The 20,581-nt window shown below is 38.7% G+C and overlaps 1 protein-coding gene across 1 annotated transcript in view; it reads right to left on the reverse strand.

Annotated features, from left to right (window-relative positions):
• Positions 1 to 5,969: 5,969 nt before the first annotated feature.
• Positions 5,970 to 20,581, reverse strand: part of CCDC34 (coiled-coil domain containing 34) — a 44,756-nt gene continuing 30,144 nt past the window's right edge. Inside the window, exons 4-6 of the mRNA XM_068989219.1 lie at positions 8,684 to 8,842; positions 8,035 to 8,176; positions 5,970 to 6,602 (exon numbers count right to left, since the gene is read on the reverse strand). Of these exons, the coding sequence (XP_068845320.1) occupies positions 6,388 to 6,602; positions 8,035 to 8,176; positions 8,684 to 8,842 (516 nt within the window). The 3' untranslated portion in view covers positions 5,970 to 6,387. The remainder of the gene's footprint in view (positions 6,603 to 8,034; positions 8,177 to 8,683; positions 8,843 to 20,581) is intronic.

Genomic DNA, 20,581 nt, shown 5'->3' on the forward strand with positions numbered 1-20,581 from the left:
AAGCTGGACACAGCCAACTTCAGGAAGCCATAGGAAGGCTTCCTGAAAGCAGTTGTTTCCAGGTCACATTCCAAGAGGGAAGGGACGCTGCCCTCATCATCGTTACCGGGGAATAAGCAGTGACGTATGTCCACACTCTAAAAATACAAAAATGAACCACACAGAATAGAAGCCTGAAGCAGAAAAGAGCCTTCAAGATCATCTAATGTTAGGCAGGCAAACAATCTGAGAATCTCCTCTAGGTTATGAGACAGACATCTTTTAGATTTACCTATGAGCACTTTACATCTCAGCCTGCACCCAGAGGGGAAAGCCCTTGGCTGATGGAGGGGGAGGTACAAGCCTGCAGGCGCTGGATGGCTGTTTTGGTAAATTTATTCAAACTAAGCAAACATTCTGCTCCCACGCTGCCCTGCATGGTGGCCACCAAAGAGAAACAAAGATAGCTCCAATCTCCTTCTGGCCCTTGGGTGGTTCTCAGGACTCTGGAGTTGGTGGCAGGGGACAAGCTCCTCCTTTTTCCCAGGTTCCTGTGCTACTTCTATCAGCTTAAAGCATAGGAGTGAGAAGAGGAAGAGAGGTGGCTCTGTGGTTTCAGGGAAATAAAAGGGCAGTGTTCCTTGCTGACTTTTTTCTCCTGCCCATGAGCTTTCTCCCTGCTGACAGATAATTGAGTATTTTCCCTTCTCCAGAGCTCCTACCTCCCCCTCCAATTTTAAGAGGAAATTCAAGATACCACCGCCCTTTCTGAAAAATTTTCTTTCTCAGGCAGGCTGCCATTATCAACAGTAGTAGGTAAATATTCACTATAAAGCTACTTTTTTTTTTTTTCTCAAGCCAACATATGAATTTAATTTAGAATATTAATGGGTATGGTAAACACTTGAATATATATTTTCTTTTTTGGATCAAAAAAATTTAGTTTAAAACATAAAATATAATTTATGAGCATATACTACTCGAAGCTTTGTTATGCACCTGGGCCATGGGTAGCAGGAGAAGAAAGTCTGAAAGTCCAGTCTTTGAATTGCTAATGAGATCACCGGCGATTTATTTTTTAAATAAACAGCCCCATCTGTATTCAGATGCTGAGGCCACAGAGGGTGCATTTTTATCATCAAACTTTAAGGTTTACTTTCCCATGGAAGTATAAAGATTTTCTTTAGAAATGACTAAGATTTTAGAAATTTCCCTTGTAACCTTGTAGCTGTGTGTTCATGTATATGAGCCATCTGAAAGTCCCTTTGATGTTTAAAAGCTCTCATATCACCTGTCCTTGGTCTTGGAAAGAAAGGTTATACATGGAATCACATTGTTCTAAGCCCATTTCTTACTCTCCAGTACCAACATGATTAAATGCTGAGCCTTGTTTATTCGGGTTATTTATTTAAGACTGCAGTCAAAACTGAGTCTCAGCTTAATCACTTCCTCCTGGTAGTTTTTCCTGACCCCAATAAAGGTTAGCTTCCTCCTGAGGTAGCCTCAGCTTGTGCTTTAGGATAAGGACTGGTTAACTGGTCATCTTCGCTAGACTGTAAGCTCTGAAGGATTCAAGTTTAGGCCTTGAATTAGGTGTTGACTGCTGTATCCCAGAATCCAGCAGTGCTAGAAATGCAATAAACACTAGTGGAATAAGCAAACAGAGGGCTTCCCACATTCCGTCCAAACCCTTAGGCAGCATTTCAAAATAATTTTATATTTATTTTTTGCTGTGCTGGGTCTCCGTTGCCATGTGGGCCTTTCTTTAGTTGTGGCAAGTGGGGGCCACTCTTTGCAGTCAGCGGTTTCTCATTGCAGTGGTGTCTCTTGTCGTGGATCAGGGGCTCCATGGCGTTTGGGCTGCAGTAGTTTTGCACATGGGTTCAATAGTTGCGGTTCCTGGGCTCTAGAGCACAGGCCCAATAGTTATGGTGCTTAGCTGTTCCAGGGCATGTGGGATCCTCCCGGATCAGGGTTTGAACCTGTCTCCTGCATTGGCAGGTGGATTCTCTGCCGCTGAGCCACCAGGGAGCCCCACCGCATTTGGTATTATAGGACCATGAACTCTGCCTTAAAACTTCCCTGTCTCACAGTGAGAACCCCTCCTTGTACCCTCTTCCCACCTTCCCCATGGCTTCTCTTCCTCTTTATATCCAAATCCCTATACTTTCAAAATTGAAGTACAGTTGATGCATAATGTAATAGGTGTACAATATGGTGATTCACAATTTTTAAAGTTTATATTCCATCTATAGTTGTTATGAAATGTATAGTATATCCTGCATACTGTACAACATATCCGTGTAGTTTACTTTATACCTAATAGATTATTCCTTTCTCTTCTCCTCGCTCCCCTCTCGTGACCGGTAGCTGGACCCTAATCTGCTCTCTGAATCTCCTCCTTCTTTTGTTATAGTTCCTAGTGTGCTGTATATGTTAGCTTCTACACATAAGTGACATCATACAATGTTTGCCTTTCTCTGTCTAATTTTACAGCATACTGCCCCCCAATTGCATTCATGTTGCTACAGGTGACAAAATTTCATTCATTTTTTATGGCTAATAAAAAACACATTTTTATGTGTGTGTAATATACCGTATTTTTATCCAATCATTGCTTGATGGACACTTAGGTTGCTTCCATATCTTGGCAACTGAAAATAATTCTGCCATGAACACTGAGGTGCGTGTTTATTTTTTAATTAGTGTTTTTTCAAAAATATATACAAAGGAGTGGAATTGCTGGGTATATTTAGAAATTAATTGTATTTGGAGGGCCCTCCACAGTTTTCTATAGTGGCTGCATCAACTTACATTCCCCAAAACAGTGTCCTAGGGTTCCCTTTTGTCCATATCCTCACCAGTATTTGTTATTTGTTTTCTTTTTGATAAAAGCCATTCTGATGTGACATGATATTTTACTGTGGTTTTGATCTACACTTTCCTGCAATGTTGACCCTATTCATGTGCATGAATATTTTTGAACCAGTCATGGAACAACTGATTGGCTCAAAATTGGGAAAGGAATACATCAAGGATATATATTGTCTCCCTGCTTATTTAACTGACATGCAGAGTACATCATGTGAAATGTCGGGCTGGATGAAGCACAAGCTGAAACCAAAATTGCTGGGAGAAATATCAATAACCTCAGATTTGCAGATGATACCACCCTTACAACAGAAAGCAAAGAGGAACTAAAGAGCTTCTTGATGAAGGTAAAAGAGAAGAGTGAAAAAGCTGGCTTAAAACTCAACATTCAAAAAACAAAGATCATGGCATCTGGTCCCATCACTTCATGGCAAATAGATAGGAAAACATGGAAACAGTGACACATTTTATTTTCTTGAGCTCCAAAATCACTGCAGACAGTGACTGAAGCCATGAAATTAAAAGACACTTGCTCCTTGGAAGAAAAGCTTTTACCAACCTCGACAGCATATTAAAAAGCAGAGACATTACTTTGCCAACAAAGGTCCATATTGTCAAAGCTACGATATTTTCCTAATCATGTATGGATGTGAGAGTTGGACCATAAAGAAGGTAGAGTGTCGAAGAATAGATTTTTTGAACTGTGGTGTTGGAGAAGAGGTTATTGATATTTCTCCCGGTATTCTTGATTCCAGCTTGTGAGTCATCCAACCCAACATTCCTCAAGATGCACTCTGTACAGAAGTTAAATAAACAGGGTGACAATATACAGCCTTGATGTACTCCTTTACCAACTTGGAACCAGTCTGTTGTTCCACGTCCAGTTCTAACTGTTGCTTTTTGTTCAGATTTCTCAGGAGGCAAGTAAAGTGGTCTGATATTCCCATCTCTTAAAGAATCTTCCCATTTCTTGTGATTCACACAGTCAAAGGCTTAAGCATAGTCCATGAAGCAGATGCTTTTCTGGAATTCTCTTGCAAGCTTTTTCTATGATCCAACGATTCTGGCAATTTGATCTCTGGTTCCTCTAAATCCAGCTTGTACATCAGGAAGTTCTTTGGTTCAAGTACTGTTGAAGCCTAGCTTGAAGGATTTTGAGCATTACCTTAGCAAGAGAGTTCTATTTCTGCTTTATTGACTATGCCAAAGCCTTTGACTGTGTGGATCACAATAAACTGTGGAAAATTCTGAAAGAGATGGGAATATCAGACCACCTGACCTGCCTCTTGAGAAATCTGTATGCAGGTCAGGAAGCAACAGTTAGAACTGGACATGGAACAACAGATTGGTTTCAAATAGGAAAGGAGTACGTCAAGGCTGTATATTGTCACCCTGCTTATTTAACTTATAGGCAGAGTACATCATGAGAAACGCTGGGCTGGAAGAAACAAGCTGATCAAGATTGCCCGGAGAAATGTCAATCACCTCAGATATGCAGATGACACCACCCTTATGGCAGAAAGTGAAGAGGAACTAAAAAGCCTCTTGATGAAAGTGAAAGTGGAGAGTGAAAAAGTTGGCTTAAAGCTCAACATTCAGAAAACAAAGATCATGGCATCCGGTCCCATCACTTCATGGGAAATAGATGGGGAAACAGTGGAAACAGTGTCAGACTTTATTTTGAGGGGCTCCAAAATCACTGCAGATGGTGACTGCAGCCATGAAATTAAAAGACACTTGCTCCTTGGAAGAAAAGTTATGACCAACCTAGATAGCATATTCAAAAGCAGAGACATTACTTTGCCAACTAAGGTCCATCTAGTCAAGGCTATGGTTTTTCCAGTGGTCATGTACAGATGTGAGAGTTGGACTGTGAAGAAGGCTGAGCACCGAAGAATTGATGCTTTTGAACTGTGGTGTTGGAGAAGACTCTTGAGAGTCCCTTGGACTGCAAGGAGATCCAACCAGGCCATTCTGAAGGAGATCAGCCCTGGGATTTCTTTGGAAGGAATGATGCTAAAGCTGAAACTCCAGTCCTTTGGCCACCTCATGCGAAGAGTTGACTCATTGGAAAAGACTCTGATACTGGGAAGGATTGGAAGCAGGAGGAGAAGGGGATGACAGAGGATGAGATGGCTGGATGGCATCACTGACTCGATGGAAGCGAGTCTGAGTGAACTCCGGGAGTTGGTGATAGACAGGGAGGCCTGTGAATTTGGTTGAGTAGAATGATCACCTGGGAGTTGTACTTCATCTAAGGTTATGAGAAAGATGGTCAGGTCTCTAAATTTCAGCAACATTTTGACGCAATCAACTTGACTGACTGATTCCTCCTAAACTGTTATCCACTTAGAAGTGAAAAAAATAAAACAAAACCAAATGAAGATGGCTGAACTGAATGAGCATTCAGGCTGAGTGCTCAATCCTTATGGGGCTCACAGACCTCCATGAGCAAGAAATTTCTTAAAAAGTGCATTTTTCTAGATTTCTGATGATACGAATACCCTTCAAAAATCCCATTGCTGTTTCCTGGCATTGACCAATACCACTGCAGGTTAATCACCAAAAACTTGGTAGATGACTAACCTCACAGAAATATGGAATGTATTCTAAATAGGAATCACTTTTAAATGAAATTACTGAACTTTTATATTGCCACCACAAATTTTCATTTCTTGATGGCCCCCTAAAAAAAGATACACAGACTTTTAAAATTTAATAAGAAGGGCTGAGTGCTATTTTAGTAATCTTTTGATCTACTTTCCTTAACAAGTATTTATTAATAAAGATTTTTTATTTCAATTTTAGTTAAAACATGACTTAACATTTTACATTAAAAACTAAAGCAGACATTTCTAATTACAAAATTAACAACCTAATTATAATGTGTCAGTATATGTACAAAGTATAGCAAAATATATTAGTGTCCAAAGATTACTACAATCAATTAAGATTGAGAGCCAAAACAATGTTTATAAATTGTCCTTTCAAAACCCAACCTTTATTTCTCCATTACCAAACATGATTCCAGTTAGTGGTTTACAAATATTTATGAAGGGAAAAACATACTAAAAGTCATCAACAAAAGCTGTTTTTCATTACTCTGGGATTCTAACTCATTTTAGATTCTTCTCTTATTTTGAACATACAGTTTAGAAATGCTTGTTTCAATGACTTATTCTTATTATGTTCATAAACACAAACACATAACGTGTGTATGAAAGAATACATGGAAAATTGTTTTATTGGTATTTAGAGGGTAGTTTTAATATAAGCTAAATATAAACACAATTGTTAGATATTGTCACTTATCTTGCAAAACAATATTCCAAGATCAACCTTGAAGCATTTATAAAAATGAAAATGAATAAAATATCTTCCTCAATTAACTCTAAGGACTCCATATACAAATGCAAAAATGTGAACTTAACAATAATACATCAAATGTTGAGCTACTACTAGTAGAGCAACAAAACAACAATTTCTGATGTTAAAATTAAATAGCTCCAGGTAAAAGCACGCAATTTCCCACATCTACTATCTCTGTATTTTGCATAGAGTTCCAAGGCAAAGATTGCTTCTAGCTTTATGCATTACCAGAGAGGATGCCCTGTGTGGCTGGCTTATCACAGGCCTTTTAGTCTTCTTTCCTGATAGATCCTTCACTTCTTTGGAAGGAGGCATAGGAATTGGTTTCCATGGAATTGGGTTATAAAAGGCTGGTTCTGGATAAGAATTCCCACTGTAAAAACCTAAAATTATTTAAAAATCAGAATAAAACAAGAACAACTTTTTGAGATCAAAGAAACTATTTTAAAATTCATAGAAAAATGTTAAAATGTTAAAAGGGCAAAAATATCACTGACAAACCTGACTCATTTAAAACTTGAACCCAAATATTTTCAAACAATACTTTTCAAATACAGTAATATTGTAGTAAAAGTTAAAATATAAATGATAATTCTGAATATTCAAAGAACATTAATGTTCAAAACTAAAAACTCATACAAAATTTCTTCTAAGAAGTTAATTTTAGAACCCTTACATTGAACAAAATCTTCACTTTCTTATTTCAGTCTGGGAAACTTCTGATTATGTACTAGTTTCCCCTAGTTGGACACTAGAGCTTGCAGGAAAAAACCGTATGTTGCATATGTAGCTAAAGTGAATCAAGATTGTGGTTCAGAACCACTGAAACTCTAAATCATTGTCACTCAAATTAAGCAGATTTCATACACTCTAGTTTTGTAATTAAGAGCAGTAGGCCATTTGCAGACTACAATGTTTATTGTAACACTTATTTAAACACAAATTTGGTAAAATAATCCATTATTTGGCAATTAAGTTCTAGTCAATACATATATTCCATCTAAGTTTTAACTTTACTATCCAATCGTTTTGTTGAAACCACTGCTTATTTCAAACAAGGGAGCAAAATAAAGGAGCAGACTCTGCTCGGTAGCTGTAATGGATGACCTTTGTGACATGCAGGAGAGGCCTAAATCCTGACAGAAGGAATGTGTCATTCAGACACTGGCAACCCACTTTGACCGCATACATATGTCAACACACACTTCACCATGATGGTCAAAACAAAGTCTGGAATATGTTCTATTGTGTGAACAAAACAGAATGGGAGTATTTTTAATAATAAATCACTTAAACAAGTGAAGGCAGCTGTCAGCAAGGTATGAGCTTCCAACATGGAAGTACAAAGGAAAACACACATTGCCATTTATAATCAGACCAAGCCAAAAAAGCCAACCAGGTCTGTGTCTGGTTCGTGTGGCATCTAGTATTCCACCCTGCAAAAATAATGAGCCAAAGACACTGGGAACTCTGCCTCAGAGAGGTTAGAAAAGGGAAAGAAAATGACCCCTTAAATATATCCTGATTAAGGCTTTAAGGTCCAAGGAATGTAAAAATTTTACTTATTTCTTAATGTTAGAAATCATTACTTTGCAGTTTTGCCACTGTTGCCTTTAAAATGTATCTGATTTTAGAGAATGACAACAAATTTGTAGTATCTCCACAGGAACACAGTATGTTATAATCTTCCAGAAAATAGTAATTTGAAAGAAAAATGATTTTTACACACTTCTATTTCTGTCAAAAGGAAACATAATGTATAATATTCACTCCTGCAAGCCATATTTATGTAAGCCACATAACATAAAAACCAACCTGTGAGTTTTCCATTGGCATAACCATAGCTCTTCGCAGCTGGACGAGGTTTATTTTTTGCATTTTCCAACCATTCCTTAAACTTTTTTTCTGCTATTTCCTTTTTTTCCTGTAATTCAGCCTGCCGTTGTTTTTCTTTTTCCTTAAAATGACAAGACCAAAGAATCTCCAGGGATATTCTGTAACTAAAAATTCTATTCAGAGTCTACTGACTTGCTCCCCAGTAGCTCCCCATCCCAACGGCTTACTGATCAGAAACACTGAATCATATTGCTTCTAAACAATGATATTAAATCCAAGAAGAAAAAAGCAATTTGTTCTTTTAAAATAGATCAGTAATTTACAATAATGTAATAAAACTTTCCATAAAAGTACACTGAATAATATTTAAAAGCCTAAACAACAGTAAAAAGCTTGCACCTGACTGCAGGAGTATCAACAGGCTTATTAATATTTTTCAGTCTAAAAAAATCACCAATGCATATTCATTTATGAAGCTTAATCATAATATAACAAGTAGGGACAGCTACATGTATTTATATTATGCTAAGATAATGCCAATTTTCCATTAGAAATTCTTTACACAACATAGTTGGCACAATATAAACACCAAGTCATGTAGTCTAACTGATCACCTTAGTGAAAATACCTTTTCTTTCTTCTTCTTTTCGCATTCTTCAGCATTTTTTTTCTTTAGCCATTCTTGATATTTTTCCTTTGCTTTTTCTTGTAAATGTTCTTTCTCCAGTTCCTTTGCTGCTTTTTCTTTCATTTCCTTATTAATTTTTTGTTCCCTTTCTTTTCTTTTCTTAAATAAAAATGAAGGAATTTTCATTGGAATCTGTAATCATTCTCATACAAGGAAAGTGTTATAGACAGTAATTTTCTAAAAACAGGTGGTAACATAGTGGTTGACACAATGTGGCTTATGAAAATATATAACATGCATGAACTTACCTGATCAATTTTAGTGTACCAGCTTGAGTATGTATTTCATGATGGCCTAACAAAGATCTTGTTCAACCAAGTATATTCAGAGCCTGGAACAGTGTTAAGTAAATAGTAGGTGTTCTATAAAGATTTGCTGAATAAATGAGTGAACAGAAATGACAACCTGTTAGACTGTCTTGAATCTTAGTGGTTTTTTTTTCCTTAATATATGTATTTTATTGAAATATAGTTGACTTACATGTTTCAAGTGCACAGCAAGGCAATTCAGCTATACATAGACACATATATTAGTTCTGAAATTATTTTCCACTGTAGGTTATTACAAGATATTGACTATAGTTCCCTGTGACTATAGTTCCCTTTGTTGCTTGTTACATACCTAGTTTTTTTAAATTAGAAATCTAGCATTCTAGTCATACTAAGTCAAACAAGTAGAATCAAAATGTCATAAATTTTTCAGTTCAGCAAAAATTTGTAAATTTTCTAAAATATATATAGTGTACATATTATTTATATGTATGTATACAAAAGCCTTCCTACTATGCCTGAGAAAGAACATTAAAAAAAGAGAGACGAGATGGAGAGATTGGAAAACATAAACTAAATGAAATGGGAGCACTGAATATGAAATAGAAAAAGTGAACAAACTAGATAAAAGTAAAAGATCATCACATAGCCAGTTGCTTTTAAACATGACTGCTTATTAGAAACATATCTGGAGCTCTGGAGGAAAAAAAAGCAATACATGAGCATTTGTATTTTTCAAAAAATGGATAATTCTGATTTTAAAAAGTGATTACAGGTTTTTCTATTAAATCCTAGTTTTGGTAATATAGAGTTCTATTATTTTTCTGTTGACCAATCATGATACAATGGTATTAAGTGAATAAAAGATACATAATCACAACAGTAAAAGGTATTTATCAGTTTTCACAATCAATAGCCAGACAAAAAAATAAAAGGTAATTACAACTGCAAGCCATAAGAGGAACATGATTAGCTTAACAATATAAAATAATTACATACCTTTGGGGCGTCAAGCAGAACAATGTGATAAGTGGAAATGCATACATGCACATGTTTTCATCCACCCAGCCAGTCTATGTCTTTCGGTTGGTGCATTCAATCCATTTACGTTTAAGATAATTATCAATATGTATGATCCTGTTACAATTTTCTTAATTGTTTTGGGTTTATTTGCTGTAGGTCTTTTACTTCTCTTGTTTCCTTCCTAGAGAAGTTCCTTTAGCATCTGTTGTAAAGCTGGTTTGTTGGGGATAAATTCTCTTAATTTTTGCTTGTCTGGAAAGCTTTTGAGTTCTCCATCAAAACTGAGTAAGAGTCTTCATAGGTAGAGTATTGTTGGTTGTAGTAGGTTCTTCCCTTTCATCACTTTAAATATATCATGCTATTCCTTTCTGGCTTATAGCATTTCTGTTGAGAAATCAGCTGATAGCCTGATGAGAGTTCCCGTGTATATTATTTGTCCTTTTTCCCTTGTTGCTTTTGACATTTTATCTTTGTCTTTTATTTTTGTCAGTTTGATTATTATGTGTCTTGGTGTGTTCCTCCTTGGGTTTATCCCGCCTGGGCCTCTCTGTGCTTCCTGGACTTGGTTGACTATTTCCTTTCCCACATTACAGAACTTTTCGGCTATTATCTCTTCAAATATTTTCTCAGGAACTTTTTCTCTCTTCTACTTCTGGGACCCTTAAAATGTGATTGTTGGTGTGTTTAAGGTTGTCCTAGAGGTCTCTTCAGTTCAGTTCAGTCGCTCAGTCGTGTCCAACTCTTTGCAACCCCGTGAATCGTAGCACGCCAGGCCTCCCTGTCCATCACGAACTCCCGGAGTTCATCCAGACTCATGTCCATCAAGTCAGTGATGCCATCCAACCATCTCATCCTCTGTCGTCCCCTTCTCCTCCTGCCCCCAATCCCTCCCAGCATCAGAGTCTTTTCCAGTGAGTCAACTCTTCGCATGAGGTGGCCAAAGGACTGGAGTTTCAGCTTTAGCATCATTCCTTCCAAAGAAATCCCAGGGCTGATCTCCTTCAGAATGGCCTGGTTGGATCTCCTTGCAGTCCAAGGGACTCTCAAGAGTCTTCTCCAACACCACAGTTCAAAAGCATCAATTCTTCGGCGCTCAGCCTTCTTCACAGTCCAACTCTCACATCCATACATGACCATCTCTTAGGTTGTCTTCATTTCTTTTCATTCTTTTTTTTTTATATTCTGTTCTGTGGCAGTGATTTCCATCATTCTGTCCTCCAGGTCATTCATCCATTCTTCTGCCTCAGTTACTCTGCTGCTGATTCCTTCCAGTGTATTATTTACCTTTATTTGTTTTTTAGTTGTTATAGGTCTTTGGTAAACATTTCTTGCATCTTCTTCATTGTTTTCCCGAGATCCTGGATCATTTTCACTATCATTATTCTGAATTCTTTTTCTAGAAGGTTGCCTATCTCCACTTCATTTAGTTGCTTTTCTGGGGTTTTACCCTGTCCTTTCACCTGGGACATAACTTTCTGCTTTTTCATAGTGATTAACTTTCTGTAATATGGTTTTTGTTTTAGCTACTGTGGGACTGTGTTTCTCCTTGCTTCTTCTGTCTGCCCTCTGATGAATGAGGCTAAGAGACGTGTGTAAGCTTCCTGTATGGGAGGGACTGGCAGTGGGAAAAACTGGGTCTTGCTCTGCTGAGAAGGACCTCCCTCAGTAAAGCTTTCATCCAATTATTTGCTGATGGGTTGGGTTGTATTCCCTCCCTGTTAGTTGTTTGGCCTGAGGTGACTCAGCCCTGGGATCTACTGGCTCTATGGTAGGGTTAATGGAGAAGCCCAAGAGGGTTTACACCAAGGGGGACTTTCCTAGCCTGCTGCCGCCAGTGCCCCTGTCCCTGGGGTGAGACCCTCCTGAACCAGGCCTCTACAGGAGGCCCTCCAACACTGAGCAGGTAGTTTTGGTTTGTCTCCTGTGGGGTCACTGCTCCTTTCCTCCGGCTCTTGGTGCATGCAAGGTTTTGTTCATGCCTTCCAAGACTGGAGTCTGTTTCTCCCAGTCCTGTGGAAATCCCATAATTAAATTCCGCTGACCTTCAAGGCCATATTCCCTAGGGATTCCAGTCCCTTTGTCAGATCCTCAGGCTGGGAAGCCTGACGTGGGATTCAGAACCTTCCCAACAGTAGGAGAACTTCTCTGGTATTATTCTCCAGTTTGTGGATCACCTACCCGGCAGGTATGGGATTTGATTTTATTTTGATTGTGCCCTTTGGCACCCCACTCCAGTACTCTTGCCTGGAAAATCCCATAGACGGAGGAGCCTGGTAGGCTGCAGTCCATGGGGTCGCGACGAGTCGGACATGACTGAGCAACTTCACTTTTACTTTTCACTTTCATGCATTGGAGAAGGAAATGGCAACCCACTCCAGTGTTCTTGCCTGGAGAATCCCAGGGATGGTGAAGCCTGGTGGGCTGCCGTCTCTGGAGTCGCACAGAGTCGGACACAACTGAAGCGACTTAGCAGCAGCATCACTGGCTGTGGCTTCTTCTTTGTCTTCTGACGTGGGATATCTGTTTTTGGTGGTTCCAGCATCCTCCTATCGATGGTTGTTCAACAGCTAGTTATAATTCTGAGGCTCTTGGAGGAGATGAGTGCACACTCTTTTACTCTGCCATCTTGAACCAGAAGCCTGAATCTTAGTGTTTCTTAATAGATGTTTACCCTCACTCTAAAACAGAAGCCACATAGGTATGTATTTCCTAGACAATCTGCCAATATGAATACTTGGATAAGTCTTCACTATAAAAGAGTTACAGAGGACCAGTTTTAGCCGATTAAATACTGTTATCAGGGCACATACAGACTAATCTTTGGCTATGCAATTCTTGTAAGTCTTACATAGATCAAGGGTTGGCAAATTATGTCCTGCAGGCCAAATATGGTCCACTACCACCTGTATTTATAAAGTTTTATTGAAATGTGGCCACACATATTTATTTACATATTTACTGTCTATGGCTGCTACTGCACCACAACAGCAGAGTTATATAGTTACAACAGAGACTGTATGATCCACAAAAACTAAAATTTTATTTGACCCTTTGCAGAAAAAAACCTGACATAGATTCTAACTGAATATTTTTTCCTTTTCTCACCCAAAGGATAATCTACCAACACAGTGAAATTCTAAATAACCAATAACATGGCTAGCTCTCTTTATCAAAGGTTTAGAAAATAATCTGCAAGGCATAAAATATATGTAATATAAATGTCATATATATCACCCTTCATGGAGCAAAGAAATATGAACCAAGAAATTCTTCTCTTGAAAGCATCTTGTAGAATACCTCAATACAAGCAATTCAAATAAGATCCAAGTAACAAATATCAAGTTATATTCAACAGATGTACAGTGCTGTGCAAGAAAAAGTGAAAGTGAAAGTCACTCAGTCATGTCTGACTCTTTGTGACTCCATGAATTATACAGTCCAGGGAATTCTCCAGGCCAGAATACTGGAGTGGGTAGCCTTTCCCTTTTCCAGGGGATCTTCCCAACCCAGGAATTGAACCTAGGTCTCCCGCATTGCAGGCAGATTCTTTACCAGCTGAGCCATAAGGGAAGCCCAAGCATACTGGAGTGGGTAGCCTATCCCTTCTCCAGTGGATCTTCCTGACCCAGGAATCAAGCCAGGGTCTCCTGCATTGCAGGTGGATTCTTTACCAACTGAGCTATCAGGGAAGCCCCTGTGTAAGAAAGGCAGGGGTTAAAAATCAAAGCCCAGCAATCCCCTGGCAGTTCAGTGGTTAGGGCTTTGAGCTTTCACTGCTGAGGGTGCAGGTTTAATCCTTGGTTGGGGCACTAAGGATCCCCCAAACCTCGTGGCAAGGCCAAAAGAGAGAAGAAAATCAAAGCCCATCATTCCCCAAGTTGTTATATTTCCTTATTGTTGGGCAGCCAATACCTGTAAAAGGAAATCCTTTCTTGCTGAGAACTCAATATCCATTAAAATAACACTGGAATTTTAACTACTTCCTACAGTCAGAAAATCTACAAGATTAAAAAGGATCTTGCAGCTCTATCTGACTCATAAGACTCCTCCACAAGCTCATCAACAAGGAGTCATCTGTCAGAAAAAAAAAAAGAGGAGTCAACCAGTCTTTACACTATTTTCAGTTTTTGACAGCTAACATTTATTCAGTGCTAACGCGGCCTGTTACTGTTCTGTACATTGTATACACATACACTATGTCAGTTAATTCTTAAAAGCACAATATAAGAAAGATACTATTAAGATCTCATTTTATAAATGAGGAAACTAAGGCACAAAGAAGTTAAGTAATATGCCCAAGGTCACACAAATGGTAAATGAAAGACCACTATAGATCTCTCATATACATGTGAGATAACACTGAAAACAATTTTTGGGGGGCCAATAAATCCAATTTAAATGAGACATTAAAATTCCTTAAAAATACATCACTTTTCAAAACTGATTCAAAAAGAAATAGAGTAACTGAAGTAACTGTTATAAGTAATTCTACTTACTAAAAATAACTCAGAATTTAAAACTTTCATATAAAGAGAACTCCAGCTTCCAATAGTGTCACTGGTAGATTTTATTACACATTTAAGGAAGAAACAGTACCAATTACCACACAAACTATTTTAAAAAACAGAAAAAAGAACACAACCAAGCTCATTTTAGGAGCGCAATATTTCTCTAATATCAAAACCAAATATGAAATAAGCAAATATTAGGAATAAGGCAAAATAACTCCTTTCATCAAAACATGAAATACTTAGGGATGCATTTAACAAAAGACATTTAAATACACCTGTACATTGAACTTAAAAAAAAAGCTGATTGAGATAAATATGACCTAAATAAATAGAAAAGAAAAATCACACTTATAAGTTTATATTATTAAGACAATAATTTTCTCCAGAATGATCTATGTGTTCAATGCAGTCCCAATAAGTATCAGTCACTATTCAAGCAAGCATGATTAGGGAAATTGATAAGCTAATTCTAAATTGTACGTGGAAAGGGTACAGAGCAAATAAAACAATTCTGAAATAAAGAAAAAAGGTGGAAGACTTACAGTATTTGATTAGAAGAATTTTAAATTAAAAATTACTCTATAAAGCTACAGTAACCAGACAGTGTAGTACTGGCACAGATCAAAGGAACAGAATAGAGTCTAGAAAGAGACCCAAACATATTTGCTCAATTAATTTTAAATGAAAGTGCCAAGATAACTGAATAGGGAAAAAGATTATCTTTCAACAGTGTTAGAATAACTGGATATCCATACTCCAAAAAAATGAACCTTGACCCTTAATGCATGCTATCATTAAAATTAACTCAAAATACAAACACAGGCAAATGCTGAAGTTATAAAACCTCTAAAAGAAAACAATGGAGAATATTTTTACAACCTTGGCGTAGGCAAACATTTCTTCAACAGAAAGCAAAACCCACAAACTATAAAAGAAAAAAACAGAAATACAGAACCTACCCCAAATTTTAAATTTCTGCTCTTTAAAAAAATACCATTAAAAATTAAATGGAGGGTATATTTACAATACATGTTACAGGACTTAAAGGAATATAAAAAGAACTCTTACAACTTACTATTAACACATACAAAATGGGCAAAAGTTTAAACACAAAACAAACTCCACAAGAGACATAGAAATGGTCAACAGTGTTATGGATTGAAATCTGCCCTGCCAAAATTCATGTATTAAAACTCTAATCCTCAGTGTACTGGTTTTTGTTTTAACTGGAGTATAAGTGATTTACAATGTTGTTCAGTTTCAGGTGTACAGCTGAGTGATTCAACTATACATGTACCTACATTGTTTTTAAGATTCTTTTCTCATACAGGTTATCACAGAATTTGAGTACAGTTCTCTGGGTGATACAGTAGGCCCTTGTTATATATAGTAGCATGTGTATGTTAATTCTAAGCTGCTGATTTACTGACCACTTCCCTCAGGTTTTACCTTTGGTAACCATAACTTTGTTTTCAAAACCTGTAAGTCTGTTTCTGTTTAGTCTCTAGGTCCAAGCATGTTGTTTCAAACGGCATTATTTTATTCTTTTTTATGACTAATATTCCATTGTAAACATATACTGTATCTTCTTTATCCATTCATCTGTCAATCGACATTTAGGTTGCTTCCACATCTTGGCTATTGTAAATAGTGCTGCAATGAACACTGGGGTACATGTATCATTTCAAATCATGACTTTATTCAGATATATGCCCAGGAGTGGGATTGTTGTATCGTATAGTAGCTCTATTACTAGTAGTTTTCTTAAAGAACCTCTCATACTTTTCTCCATAGTGGTTGTACCAATGTACAGCCCTACCAACAGTGTAGGAGGATTCTCTTTTCTCCACACCCTCTTCAGTATTTATTGTTTATAGACCTTTTGATGATGGCCACTGTGACTGGTCTGAGGTGATATCTCACTTGTAGTTCGGATTTGCATTTTTCTGATAATTAGTGATGTTAAGCCTCTTTTCCTGTGCTTTTTCACAATCTGTGTATCTTCTTGGGAGAAATGTGGCTGGCACAGGTGATTCTCAGGTCTGTGTCCCACCACTTGGGACCATCTATATATTTTCCTTCACTTTGTATGCGTCCCTAGATCTGAAGCAGATCTCTTATAGATAGCATATATAAGGGTCTTATTTTTGTATCGATTCAGCCTGTCTTTTGGTTGCAGCATTTAATCCATTTACATTTAGGGTAATTATCAATATGTATTAATATGTTCTTATTGCCATTTTGTTAATTGTTTTAGATTAGTTTTTGTAGGTCTTTTTCCTTCCTCTTTTGTTCTCTGTGATCTGATGACTAACTTGCTTGGATTCCTTTTTCTTTTTTGTATACCTCTTGTAAATTTTCAGTTTTTGATTCCCATGAGATTTTGATATAGCAGTCTATACATATACAAGATTGTTTTATGTTGTTGGTCTTTTAATTTCAAAATGCATTTCCAATATCCTCCATTTGTACTGTCCTCACAACTGCTGGTTATATCATATGTGTGTGTGGATGATTTCCTATCTTTACTGTAGTTTGCTTTTACTGGTGAGCTTTCCCATTCATAATTTTGTTTCTAGTTGTTGCCTTTTATTTTTCACCTAGAGAAGTTCCTTTAGCATTTGTTGTAAAGCTGGTTTGGTGGTACTGACTTCTCTTAAATTTTGCTTGTCTGTAAAACTTTTGATCTCTCCATCAAATCTGAATGACAGCCTTGCTGGGTAGAGTATTCTTGGTTGTAGATTTTTCCCTTTCATCAATTTAAATACACCATGGCATTCCCCTCTGGCCTGCAGTTTTTGCTGAAAAATCAGCTGACAACCTTATGAGGATTCCCTTGTTGCTTTTCCCTTGCTTCTTCTAACATTTTCACTTTGGCTTTAATTTATGTCAGTTTGATTAATCGGTGTTTTGGCATGTTCCTCCTTGGTCTAATCTACCTGGGACTTTCTGTGCTTCCTGGATTTGAGTGGCTATTTCCTTCCCATGTTAGGGAAGTTTTCAGCTATTATCCCTTCAAGTATTTTCCCAAGCCCTTTCTCCTCCTTCTAGGACCCTCATGATGCAAATATTCATGCTTTTAATGTTGGCCCAGTGGCCTCTGAGACTGTCCTTCCTTTCATTCTTTTTTTCCTTTGCTCTGTTCCACAGGAGTGATTTCCAACACTCCATCTTCCAGCTCACTAACTTCATTTTTCTGCCTCAATTATTGTGCTATTGATTCCTTCTCTTGTATTTTCATTCTAGTTATTCTATTTTTCATCTTTGTTCTTTAAATTTTCTTTATTTTCTTTGTTAAGTATCTTTTTGTATCTTCTTAATCTGTGCCTCCATTCTTTTATCGAATTCTGGGATCATCTTTACTATCATTACACTAAGTTCTTTTTCAGGAAGGTTGCCTATCTCCATCTAGATGTCTTATGGCTTTTTATCTTGGACCTTCATCTGGAACATATTTCTCTGCTGTCTCATTTTTGTCTAACTTTCTGTGTTTGTGGTCTCCTTTCTGCTGGCTGCAGGATTTTAGCTCCTCTTACTTCTGGTACCTGCCCACTGGTGGGAAAAGTTGGATGTGTCTCTCTGGTGAGCCAAAGCCATGTCAAACTGTGTTAGAGGGAGCTGTGAGCTCAGTACAGCTTTAGACAACCTGTCTGCTGATGGGCAGCAATGTGTTCCTATCCTGCTGGCTGTCTGGCCTGACGCATTCCAGCACTGGAGCCTGTAGGTTGTTGGACAGGGCCAAGTCTTGATATCAAAATGGTGACCTCTGTGAGAGCTCATGCCAATCAATACTCTCTCGGGCCACTGCCTCCAGTGGGCTTGCCCCCAGCTCACTGATCCACGGCCAACCCTCACCTCCCCAGGAGACTCTCCAAGACTCACAGGTCAACCTCTTCTGCTTTGTGTTGGGTCCCAGTGTATGTGAGCCCTCCAAGAGTGGAGTCTCTGTTTCACCCAGTCCTGTGGAGCTCTTGCACTCAAGCCTGCTGGTCTTCAAAGCCAAGTCCTCTGGAGGGTTCCACCTCCTGATGCCAGATACTCAGCCTCAGGAGCCTAAGATGGGGCTTAGAACTTTCACTCTGGCAAGAGAACCTCTGCAATATAATTATTTTGCAGTTTGTGGGACTCCCACTTGTGATGTCACTAATGCATCTTATTGTCGCTTTAGGCTTCTTCTATGTCTTTGAATGTAAAATATCTTTTTTGGTAGTTTCCAGTCTCCTTTGTCAATGGTTGTTCAGTAGTTTGTTGTGCTTTTGGTGTTTTCGTGAGAGTAGGTGAGCTCAAGTCCCTCTGCTTGGCCATCTTTTCTGGAATCAAGGGGCTGCTTTTAGTTTGGATATCTGCTGTCTCTCTCCTCAAGGTGAGCTGGCTGTTACCCCCTTGATATGGGGGGTGCAGGTGTAGCAGCCTTTGCACACTCCCAGGACAGCAGGGGCGGTGCCTGGCACCAGCCTGCGGATCTTAGTGGTTGCCCAAGCCTGCCTCTGGAGCCTACCATGGCAGCGATAATTGCGCCCACTCCCAGAGCTTCTGTAAGGTCGTGTCCTGCTGCCTGGGAGCACTTACAGGGGAAAGAGCTCTCATGGTGTCCCCCCTCGACCCCCCCTCCCCCCGCCCCGCTCCTTGTGTGCCCCTAGTAATGGCACCTTGCCTCTCTGGCAGGTGCTGGCTGCTACTGAGCACACCCTCAGTTACCACAGTCCACCCTCTTCAGGCTGTCTCCGCACAGCCAACCCTGATCTTTTCCTTGGATCTGATCTCTGAAGCCTGAGCTTCAGCCCCCAGCCCTCTCCTGTATCAACAGAGGAGCATATTAGGCTGAGGAACACAGGGCAGTGATGCTGACCTTCTGTGCAGGTTATTCTCCATTTTGCCTTCTACAAACCAGTTGCTGCGCTCTCCTCCTAGGCTTTGAATGTCCCTCTCCATCCAGGCTGATCCCCCGCCAGTGAAGGCTCTCCCCAGGGTATGGGACTCTTTCCTTATTCATAGCTCCCTCCCTGGGGTGCAAGCCTGTCCTAATTCCTTTCCTTTCCTTTTTCCTTTGTCCTACCTGGTCATGTGGAGGTTTTCTTGTCCTTTTGGATGTCTGAGGTCTTCTGCTGGCATTCACTAGATGTTCTGTGTAAATCATTCCACTTACTGATATGTTAATGTTATTGTGAGAGTAGGTGAGCTCCCCTACTACTCCTCCACAATCTTGATCCCCTGGCCTGATGCTGTATTTTGAGATAGGACTTTTAAGTCACTCAATCTGTGGTAGCCCCAGTAGACTAATAGAATAAACTTACGAAAAGTTGCTAAATATCGTTAGATCTCAGGAAAATGGAAATTAAAACAATGACATACTGCTGCTACTTAGCCAGTCATGTCTGACTCTCTGTGATCCTATGAAGGCCGCCAGGCTCCTCTGCCCATGGAATTTTCCAGGTAAGAACACGAGTGAAGTGCCATTTCTTACTCCAGGGGATCTTCCCGACCAGGGATTGAACCTGCATTTCCTGTACTTGTAGACAGATTCTTTACCACTAGTGCCTCCTGGGAAGCCCAATGACATACTACATGTAACAGAATGATATAAAATGAGAAAGACTGAGAATCTGGCAAGGATATGGTACACTTGGAACTGTCAGATATTAGTGGCAGGAATATAAAATGGCAGAAGCACTTTATAAGAAATTGCCAATTTTTTTTTTTAACCTAAAAACCTACCATACAACCCAGCAATTCAGTTCCTAGGCATCTACCCAGGAGAAATGAAAGCAAGTATCAACAAAAAGACTTGTATATAAGTGGTCACAGAATTTTACTCATATCTCCAAACTGGAAACAACTTAATTATCCATCAACTAGTGAATGGATACATAATTTGTGATACTGAGCAATAAAAAGGAAGAATCTTAATATAAGAAATATTAGCAATTTTTAAAAACAAAGTAGCTTGGGACTACCCTGGTGGTACAGTGGATAAGAATCTGCCTGCCAATGCAGGGGACACAGGTTTGATCCCTAGTCCAGGAGGATTCCACTTG

Source organism: Capricornis sumatraensis, chromosome 16 (assembly GCF_032405125.1).
Source record: "Capricornis sumatraensis isolate serow.1 chromosome 16, serow.2, whole genome shotgun sequence".
NCBI classification, from domain to species: Eukaryota; Metazoa; Chordata; class Mammalia; order Artiodactyla; family Bovidae; genus Capricornis; species Capricornis sumatraensis.